At 40.4% G+C, this 11,260-nt stretch overlaps 1 protein-coding gene and 1 long non-coding RNA gene across 2 annotated transcripts; both read left to right on the forward strand.

Annotated features, from left to right (window-relative positions):
• The first annotated feature begins 3,641 nt into the window (after positions 1-3,641).
• Positions 3,642-4,702, forward strand: LOC135259714 (thymosin beta-12-like). Its single transcript, XM_064344362.1, has 3 exons — positions 3,642-3,800; positions 4,167-4,282; positions 4,472-4,702. The coding sequence occupies exons 2-3, from the start codon at positions 4,180-4,182 to the stop codon at positions 4,495-4,497; spliced, it is 129 nt and encodes a 42-aa protein (XP_064200432.1). The 5' UTR covers positions 3,642-3,800; positions 4,167-4,179; the 3' UTR covers positions 4,498-4,702.
• A 1,039-nt stretch (positions 4,703-5,741) lies between these two features.
• LOC135259715 (uncharacterized) lies at positions 5,742-8,364 on the forward strand. The gene is made up of 3 exons (XR_010331359.1): positions 5,742-6,290; positions 6,385-6,464; positions 6,988-8,364. It is a non-coding gene; the product is annotated as an uncharacterized LOC135259715 (long non-coding RNA).
• Positions 8,365-11,260: the final 2,896 nt, after the last annotated feature.

The raw sequence follows: 11,260 nt of genomic DNA on the forward strand, positions 1-11,260 counted from the left end.
ATCATGACGGTGACTTCAGTTCTCTCCAATGACCTGCCAAGTCCCCAGATCTCAGTCCAATGAAGTACCTTTGTAATGAGGTGGAATGGGAGGTCTGCTGCATGAACGTGTGGCTGCAAAACCTGCAGGAAATGTGTGAGGCTGTCAAGTCAGTGTCAGTGTCAAGTGGTAGATGGGAAGATGTGGATCCGTAGGTTGATCATTTATACATCACATGTTCCAAAATATATATATATATATATGCACTCGTGCTGCTTTGTTCAAGCATCCTTCAGGAACCTCCTAGATCCTCACTCATAACCCCTTCAAGGAGCATTTAACGAGTTGGAATGTCCTTGAAGATGTTGGACCTTGATCGATTTCCAGGTCAGTCGAGGGCTGGGGATACAAGGACAGATAAACTGAGCAACTGAAATGAGCCCTAAGCGATTCCTTTCTTTCCAGGAATTGGCTAAGACCGCCCATGTGACTGGTCCAGGCTGCCTTGTGATTGGTCCAGTCCTATCAGATGGTTGAAAGTGTCTGGCTTGAAAACTCTCATTCGCAGGGCTCAAGTGTTCCCCCACCCACAAGGGAGGGTCACAGCCACAAATCAACTAAAGTGATCTTTCCTCTGTAGCAAAACTAATTATTTCATGCTTTAGCTCTGAGAAGCTGTCTTACAGGAAACACTGGCAGCGCCAGACACAAACCAGCTGAATAGCATATACGAGGCAAAGCAACTATTTCAAACTGTCATGTCTTCATGTCTTCGCATCACTGTTTTATTGAATAATTAAATGTATCTTCACTTCAGAGTTTCTTGAGAAAAAACCTCTGGACCTCATTTTTATTAAATATATGTAAATACACCGAACATGTTATAACCTCATAATTCACTTTCTGAGGCGGTGTCTTATTCCACCCTGGATAGTAGCCCTGAGCCAGCAACAGGGTGAGTAAAACGTTATAGGTAGAGCCACAATCATGAACTGAATCTTAATGAATCCCCAGACTGTGATTTTATTGGATTGTATTTTACTGTCAATTTGTGAATGACAGTTTATGGTAGGTCCACCCATAAATGGGTTCAGAAAACATCATTCTCCCTTATGTACCCTTAGCATTTTTAGTTCATCATTAAGAAGAAAGAGAGCACTGGTGAGCTCAATAATTGTAAAGGGCCTGATCGGCTAAGGAAGGCCTCTACAATTGAAGCCCAAATAATTCTCACCATAATGACGAAAAACCCCCAAACACCTATCCAACAGATCTGAAACACGCTTCAGGGTTAGGCGTGGATGTGTCTTCACAAACAGAACAACAGAGGATACACTACCGTAGGCAAACCACTAGATAGCCGCAAAAACAGGACGGCCAGGTTACAGTTTGCTAAGAAGTACCTAAAAGAGCCTGCAGAGTTCTGAAACAAGGTCATGTGTACAGACGAGACCAAGATTCACTTGTATCACAGTGATGGCAAGAGCAAAGTGTGGAGTCCAAAAGGAACTGCCCATTATCCAAAGCACCCCCCGTCATCTGTGAAACAAGGTGGTGGGGATGTTATGATTTAGGCATGTATGGGTGTGTGGGGTGGTTTACAGAAGTGTGCCCCTTAGAAAGCCAATGTCATGGGGAACAAATTGGTGTCTTTGATGGTGGGGTGCTGAAGATCTTGATACCTATGGGTCAGTGCCCAGCCACATACAAAGGTTAACCCGGTGTGGTATGCTTTCAGAGATAGTGCAAGCAGGTTTGTTGATGTACTGTTTTGTGATGATTGTGTTTATTTGATGTTTGGTGTATGAGAGGGGTTTCTTACTGCTGATCCAGGTACCGGCTCACTTGTCTTCACTGATGTTGTAAGTATTGATGGCAGCATCAGAATGAATTCAGATGTCTACAGAAGCATCCTATCTGCTCAAGTTCAAGCAAATGCCTCCAAACCCATCGGATAGCGCTTCATCCTACAGCAAGCAGTGATCCGAAATAATACTGCTAAAGCAACAAAAGACTTTCTCAAAGCCAAAACCTGGGAAATCTTTGACTGTCTAAGTCATTCACCCGATCTTAATCTAATTGAACACGTGTGTCATATGCTGCATAGAATACTAGGCAACTAACTGCCAAAACAAGCAGGCACTGATGATGGCTGTGGTATAGGCCTGGAAGGGCATCACCAGAGAAAATACTCAGCACCTGGTCATGTCTATGGGCCACAGACTTCAAGCAGTCATTGCATACAAAGGACATGCGACAAAGTACTATACATGACTACTTTCCTTTACATAATGTCAATATGTCCAACACATTATGGTGCCTTGAAATGCGCTGGACTTCGTATCAAAAGGGCTCTAAAAGTGCATGGCGAAACCAAAGCATATAAAAATATACCCTTAATTAGGGGCTGAGAAGGCACATTTTAATCATGTTTGATTACAAATCTAAAATTGTGGAGTACAGGGCCAGTTCAAGAAAAAATGTGCCTTTGTCCAAAATGCTACCAAGTTACTGCCACTTCGGAGGTTACATTTTATGACAGACCAGAAGAACAGGTTTGAAAATCCTTCAAGAAAAGCCTGGAACTTTGTCATGGAGTAAAAACATTCAACTCATTTGAACTCTAACCTGAAAACCAGTTATTCAAATCTTAAATCCACTATGTTCATTGGCCACATTGTACAGAATAGGGCTTGTATATTGTTAGAACACTGTTAAAGTATGAATTACCATTACTCGACACCGCTGCCTGTTAAATACGGCACATTAAAAGTGCAATCAAGGTTTCCCTTTTGCTTTGTCCCTCGAGACATTTTTTGTCATGCTGGTGTTCCTAGGTTCAGATCTCTAGCCTAGCCTCTGGAAGCATGACATCACCGTACTAACTACTGTGGAGTTAGCTGAAACTCAAATCATGCAGCCCTTTGATGTCAGTGTGCTTGGTCCACCAATGAGGCTTTTTAACCAACTGGCCATTCACATGGGGCTTTTGAAAGTAGCTATACAGGGAGAAAAGGCTTCTCTTCTATTCTGAAATGTACATCAAAAATGACATAATGAAACATTCACTGAACATTCACAGGTATTGTTCAATGAGCTGCTTTATGCTGAATACAACATATATCCATCATAGGAGCCCTATCATTGTGAGTCAATATTCACCTAGCTGAAAGATTATTCTTGGTTTCATAGTTAAAAGCAAATGTATTGGGATAGTGACACAATGTTTGCTGTTTTGGCTCTGTACCCCAGCACATTGGATTTCGAATAAAAAAATGAATATGAGGTCAAACTGCACTGTATATTAAGTTGCAAGCTTGTAAAGTAAAAGATAATTCCTTCGTCAGTGTGGTTCCCTTTAGAAAGAGTATAAGAAATAAATTCATTCATTAATAAATAATAACAACAACAACAACAACAATTAAGTGCAACCGTGCCTCCTAAAATAAGATTAAATACACACATTGTATTGATTCATACATTGTTCAAAATGCCTCAAAAAGACCTTTCTTGCATATCCATAAAACTGTTTTCTACTAAACGGGCTAACAGACAAAACTGACAAACGAATTTTTGTCGTCGGAGAGACATGCAGTCGTTCCTGTCCCTCAAGTGCAAAATCCCTGACAAGCGCCGACAAGACAACCAATTAAACTGAAAATGCGAAAGTTGGCTTGTACCCGCGCCTAATTTGCAGAGGAATTACGTCACGACGCAATCTCCCCCTGTATAAAACGCCTCTTCAGCAAGACGGTTGTCTATTGTTCTAGCAACACCAGCGTGGACCTGCATTTCGGAGCTGAACTCAACCCTGCAACATTGTAATTGCTTTATTTATCCTTTGTTAATTATTGTCTTGTATTTGTTAAGGTTTCCGATAGTACCGTCTTACGTTTTATTCGCAAATGCAGTAAGCAATATTTGCTCTTTGGCTATATTGTATGATATGACCGTGCGATTGTAGGCAACTGACATGAATGCATAGAATGAACTGCAGCTCTTTCTAAATGCGTGATTGTCCTAATGAGTGAGCGCTTGTCGTCTTTTTCTCCATCTTTAAGAACGTAGTTGGAACAGTGTCCCAATTTTTACCCCTTTCCACCGAGTCCGAAATGGGAGTTTTGACCATCGGTTTATTTGATATACGAAATGATTACAATTCACGAGGGTCCGTTTCCTCTACATAGGAACACTACAACCATGTCGGATCAAAAACCCGACATCAGTGAAGTCACCTCGTTTGACAAGACCAAGTTGAAGAAGACCGAAACCTCAGAAAAGAATACATTGCCGACCAAAGAGAGTGAGTTCATAATTCCGTGGCGTTAAAGGTTGTGATGTTGGCTAGCTAGTCGAACTGTTGTCTGTAACCATGTTTAAAAAAGCAAAAGGGAATTTTGGGTCTTTTTGCTAGTATTGGAGAATCTGCGTTAATGACATTAATCACCAACTAACTTCAACGTTCGTTTCTCTTTACTCATTGTCTTTGTAGCTATAGAGCAGGAGAAGGCCTCTTAAAGCCGATGCATAGAGTGCATCTCGGAAGATCTTTTGTTCCGTGGAGCGTGTACCATCCGAACACACCCATGGATACAAGGGCAATCGCCACGCCGAGCCAGTTCACAAGAAGTTCGCTACATCGCTTCACGGTCTTCGTGGTCTCTAAAGGCTTCCGAGTTGTACAAATGCTTGAGTGCACAAACTAATAAAGCTATGAATGCAATTCCTGTTCAAGTGCTCACTTCCAGTGGCTGAAAGGGGGCGTTGGCCGAGGCGTGCAAGGACCATGCGCTATGCAGTAATTGTTACAGTATCTTTTCGTATTATCGAAAGCAATGTCTATAAATGTTGTGAAATGAATGTCACGGGGTTGAAGGATATTTTTAAAGGCAATATCGCAAATGCTAAAACGAACCACCTGCCAAATTGATTAATTTTAATGGTTGAGATTTGCCTATAATTTATTGACACAGGCTCGAGCTAGAACCGATTTCTGTAGACTTGCTGGGGCTAGGAAATGATGGCAAGCTTGATCCTCAATGAAAATCTGGTCTTAATCGACCGACTACACAATTCTCTTCAGACACGTTTGCTACAGGTAGGGGGTGGCTGTAGTGTTGAGGGCTACAGCTGTGCTCTAGTCTATCGTTTGCTGATTTGTTAGTTCTGCACTTCTCATTGATCGTCTTCAAGAGCCATGCTACAATGAGTCTAAAGTTATGCTTTGACTAAGCTCAGTCAAATTCAGTAGAGCTAGCATGCTCTGTAATAGTGACCCATTTTCAAGAGTTCAAGATATGGTCATAAAGCATAAAACCAGAAGACTTGAGCATAAACCCTGGATAAGTTTAACATTCTAGTTGCTATTGACTCAATACCCATTGAATATTAGGAAGAGCACGGTGAGGAGGTGGGGGATGTCTCATGACCATGTGTTCCATGGTAGTCATTAGTACTGCTTGTTGGTCTGCCTTATTTTGGCAAGTGTGGGTATGGTGACAGGAATAAAATGGTGATTATGGAATTCAGCATGGGAGGGTGGATAAGTTTGGATTTTGTCCTTTTACAGAATTGTAGCACCTGTAATGTGGACTAGATCAAAGATTCTAAATGGGGCTGACGAAAGGTTTTTTTTACATTGCATGGTAAGTCGTGTGCTTTCTACATCTGCAATGATTGCTATATTAAAGCTACTGGACTCCAAGGCACCAGGAGCCAAAAAATAATGCTAGCAGGTATTGTTCCAAGGTGTTCATTGCTCAACTCATGACAAAAGCAAAACTGGTGGCAATGTGGTGTCTCATTCTTGGTTCCATGGCTTTCTATGTTACATTTGCACATTTGTTACTTTTTTCCACTCAATTCCAGTGAAACAAAAATCGAAATTCTTAATTTAAGAACTCTAATCTCGCAATGATTTGCAGAGCAAATACTTGGATGGTGTCTCAATGTTGAATGTCAGGGAATATGTCCAGATGTCCTGATGGCAAGCGCTGATCTTTGATGTAAAGCCAATATTATGGGTGTATTAAAACAAAGTCCCTATGGCAGGGCTGCCCCATCCTGTTCCTGGTGGTCCACTTCATTGTGTGTTTTCTTTTCTACACTAATTTGACACCCCTGATTCTACTAATTAGCAGGTGAACAAAGCCTCTAGCTGTAGAATGAGATGTGCTTTTTTTTAAGGCTTAGATTGAAAACCAACAGGGCTAGGTTTCCCGGAACAGGATTCGGAAACCCTATGGTAATGCTACATCTTCCTTTGCCTAAAGCAGGGCTGCCCAACCCTGTTACTGAGGATCTACCATCCTGTAAGTTGTCACTCCAACCCCAATGCAGCTCACCTCATTTAACGGCTAGAGATTCTTGTTGAGCTGCTAACTGGAATCGGCTTTGTTGAATTAGGATTGAAATGAAAACCTAAAGGACAGTGGATCTCCGGAAACGTGGTTTGGGAGCCCTGACCTGAGGGACATTGTTTAAAGGTAATACATTGTAAACATTAACAAAGCTTTGGGGGTTTGCACAGTATGTCACGTGTGTTTCCAGGTGGTAAAACTATTGGATTCGTCCTCAATGATCAGTTTACATGTTTGGCATGCTAATAGGCCTAGCACTGTAAAAAACATTAACAAACACCCTAAAAGCTGGTTTGTCATAGACACTCACTACATGCATGTCATGTAGGAGATGCAGTTCAATGGCCACTAGATGGAGCAAGATGGTTAAGGCACTGGTGCACATGTACACATTTTTCAGAAGCACATGCTCATATGTGGATTATAGTGGTGCATTCTAAGATGACACTATATGACTAAGTATCTGGACACCCCTTGGTCTGGGACTAGGCCCTTTTGTTCCAGTGAAGGCAAATCTTAGTGCTACAGCATAAAATCACATTCTATGTGATTCTGTGCTTCCCCAACAGTTTGTGGAAGGCCCCTGGGCACACAGTGCTGTCCATATAGAAATGTTTTTTGTGTGGAATAACTTGGCTGTCCTGCACAGAGCCCTGGACTCAACCCCATTCAACACCTTTGGGATCAATTGGAAAGTCAGTCTGGAAGCCAGCCTCTCCCAATCAGTGCCCAACCTCGCTAATGCTCTTCTGGCTGAATGGAAGCAAATCCCATGCTCTGACATCTAGTATAAAGCCTTTCCAGAAGAGTGGAGGTTGTTATAACAGCAAAGGATGGACTGACTCCATATTAAAGGCCATAATTTTGAATGAGATGTTGGATGTCTGGCATGTCAGGCTAACCAGCTGACGCCATTTTTCTAAATGTAAAAATTTTTTTTTTTTAATTCAAATGATTTTGTTTCCATTTCACAGCACGATCAAGAATATAGGCCAACAATTACATAGGGTGGAGAATGTTTAATAGTCCTAGCTTTCACCAAAATCACAAGTATGAAAATACCTTTAATGTACTGTACTGCACTCGTGTTAAAGTTGGCACTTTGCCAGACTGTCAGAGTCTGGATCAAGGAAAATTACGTTAATATTTAAATGAGGCCCTCGGTTATGTGGGAGGCAGTCTATAGACCTTTATGATGCATGAACGAGCTCATTAAATAATGAATGTTACCTCTAAAATTCGCCTCTTAAAATGACCACTGTCTGTTACTAATAAAGTAGAAGAGTAATAAAATGGTTAGGGTTCGCAGAAGGCTTGAAACTGTTAGATTCTGCATGTGAAGGGGGAAGCGTGTTTGCCTGCACGTGTGTGCACATATGTGTATGCGTGATCTCTGGGTGTGGTCGACAAGGGTTGGTCCCGCTTTGCCACAAAAAAACTCCTGGAGATTGTAAGTCCTCGGGCATTTCCCATGGGACCTCTGGCACAGCTCCCCTCTCCCGCCAAAATACAGAAGGTGTACGTGGGTACGGTAGCAATAAGAGCTAGTGTCATTTTTTTTTTAAAAGGATGGGCTAATTTCTGTAGAGGGAGTGGCATCTTCCCAGGCAGATTGGATGGTAAGGTGTGACTGGAATGCCTCTTGCAGGTGCAGGCAGGGGAGAGGGTGAGGGGCGGGGGCAGGGTGTGTTATAGCATTTCAGCAATGAGCTGGTATTGTTCAGTGGCAGCGGCGTTATGTAAAACGCGTGGTATTAGCTCCAGGGGTGTGCTTTGTTCCTTTTATACAGTTCAGATTATATATTACGCACGGCCACCACCCCAGATTTTCCCTCCAGTTAAAAATGAAAGCATAAAGGCATGTATAAGAAAGCCGTAGGCATACATGCAACAGAGTTACAGACCGGCTGGTTTGTCAAAAAATGGTATAAACCTGAACGTACCATTTGCAATTATGCTTTTAAGGCACCTTATTATTAAACACATAGATTACCATTCCTATCATCACTGATACAAAAAGCATGGAAGTGAGCATTTAATAAAAAAAACTTGTCAACTTTTCTAGTTCTAGAAATTGTGAAATATGATAAGAATAATAATAAAAAGGAAAATACATCCTCATTCCAACACTAAATCAGCTTGTTTTCTACTTTCCAAAGGAGTGGCAAAATAAAACAAAACAGCAGCTGCTCATTTACAATAACGCATGCATTTTACTGCGTCGTTTCACACGTTGACGGTTGTACTTACTCATTAACAGTGCAGGACGCTGTTCGATTTGAACTGCATTTGCAGACGATGGCTGTTCTCTTCTATGCCATATGGTTTACTTATCTCTGAATTTCTCAGTGCAACGAAGGCCTTTAAACTATGCTTATGTTGCGGATCACTTAGGAGTGGCTGGGCACATTTCTCTTAAAATATGATAAACATCTATGTTGACCATATTTATAATTAAGTGAACATGACAGAGTGTTAACAGTTACTTGAAGCAAACACTTCCACTGAAAAGACAGTGAAATGCCGTCTAGGCGTTCAGGTGAAACCCGGTTACATTTGATTGAAAAGCGACCGGGACATAGCCAGGTGATAGCTGGGTAAAACCTAGCCTATACTGGGGTTAACCTAGTCTGTTTATGCCAAATGCTTATGTTTGTGTTTATGCTTTTGCTCACTGGGTTATTGGTCAAGCCTGCTGGCAGAGATGAATTGTTCCAATACAATTATTTTTATTTTTATGATATCATAGGTGAAGATGCTGTTGTAAACCCTCTATCCCTGTACTGATAGTAGTATCTATTTAATTAAAGAAGACAAATAGGTCTGCTTAAAAAAGAAACATACTGAGTATGTGGAGTCACAGGTGACATTTTAAATAAAGCATAAACTAAATGTATGAAATAAATCATTTCGCTAAATGTTCAAAACATTTATCTAAATGCATGAAACATTTATCTAAATATTTAACTAAATGTTTCATACATTAAGCAAATGTTTGTTCAGATGTCCTGCATCATGACCCCTCATGAAGTGAAAATGGAAAGTTAATTAATTAACTTATTTATTTATTCTTGCAGTCTTAATATGGCAAGATCTGGGAAGTTTTGCTTGATGTCATTGTTCTAGAACTAACTGCAGCATATTTTAAAAGGTGTCGAAATTGTATGTGCACTGTGGGGCAAGCCATCATGTATTCAATCATAGATTTTGGGACTTCAAAGAATACACCTGTTTGAGCAAGCTGTTGCTCCTCGTCTTCCTTCACTGCTACATGTATACTCACCTCTGACAAATTGCTGGTTACATCTAGCTGGCAAGAGTCCCAAAAAAGCCTAATGTTTGTTCAAACAGAAACGGCACTTTTGTAAAAAGTAGGTCAAGCACTCTACCATTATCATAGCAATCCCTGCCCGGACCAGACCTTAGTTGTGACTCACCTGCCTTCGGTGAGAGGGTGCAATTCTCACTATTTTGACTTCTGAATTATTGGTCGTTTAATGTAAGTGCACCTGTGACTAAAGAACAGATGTTTTGATTGGGTTGCTGGAATGAGGCCAGCAGCCTGGCTCCTTGAACCCTGTGGATTGGTTTGGAAACACCTCCATCTTTCTGCAGATCAACTGCTCCTCTTAGTTAGTGGACAAACAGGTTACTTTCTCAGTGAATGACATTAAAAGTTTAGGACATATAATTTTTTGACAAGTCTAGTAGAAATCATACACTGCCCTGCAGTCTGAATTCATTGTTAGCTTACTTAACTAAATTTGGTTTAAGGTATAAGACAGAGCACCCCTGACTGTTCTGCTCTCTATAAATATGTAAACATGCAGCCATTTTACGTAGAGTTCCACCAAATCAATGAGTGTGACTACATATAGGTTGTGGATTAGTGTTGAAATGGTGGACTTGTTTGTATAAGACCCGGAAGAAGAGTCTAGTGATTTTTAAGGCTGTTTGAAAGAGACTGTTTGGGAATGCCTACTCCACCCTTATTTGTGTTCATACCTGTGACCTACACAACACTTACCTCATTTTGGGTAAGAGAGGGAAAAAAGTGGGTCAAGAATATCATTCAGGTCATCTAAGGATGGGCTTAGGAGGAATACCGGTTCGCTAAGTGCGATGGTTAGCAGGTTAGTTTAGAAGTATTTTTCTCAAAAATAGCTGTTTTGGAGTCTCTTGCCTTTTCAGATTTTTGACCTGAAAATGAGAAATTTTTGAATTGGGGGAAAGTATACAATTGAATCTGAGTCAGTATTTAGGTTTCTCTTCAATGCCTAAAAAAATAATGTTTTTGCTTTGTAAGAGGAAGGCCTTCTTTCCTGGCTTATCGTGGACATTATGTTGAATCATTGCACAGATTTTTAACTTTAGGTGACTTCTTAATAGAATCATGTTAAAAACAGTGCTGTATAAATGTACTGTTCATGGGAAAAATATTCTTATGTTCTCATAATAATAGTTACATCAGTATCATCTCATTATGAATACATTATTCCAACGAAAAAGAATAAAAGACAAAATCAAACATTTAACTCACATTAAAGAACATTGGGGGGGGGGGTGTCTGAAAAAGCTCAATATTGAAGATCACACTTATCAGCTAGAAAGAAATCAAGTCAAGCATATTTAAAGCCCAATATCTCAAAGCAAGCCTCAAAGAGGTTCACAAAGATTAAAACAAGAATCAATTTAAAAAAAAAAACTGCAATAGTCTGTTTAAATAAAATGGAGTAGAAATAAAATACAATAAAACGCACAGACAATGAGAAAATAAAATCCAGTACAATGAAATACATAAAAAGGGATGAAAAAGAATAAAAGTGCAAGTACAACTTGAAATGAATAGATGTCTTCACATGAAAGCATTTGAAAGTGAAATGAGCATTGTGATTTATTCTAGAAAAACACAAAGGCTCAAC

The sequence above is a fragment of the Anguilla rostrata genome, chromosome 7 (assembly GCF_018555375.3).
Source record: "Anguilla rostrata isolate EN2019 chromosome 7, ASM1855537v3, whole genome shotgun sequence".
Lineage (NCBI taxonomy): Eukaryota > Metazoa > Chordata > Actinopteri > Anguilliformes > Anguillidae > Anguilla > Anguilla rostrata.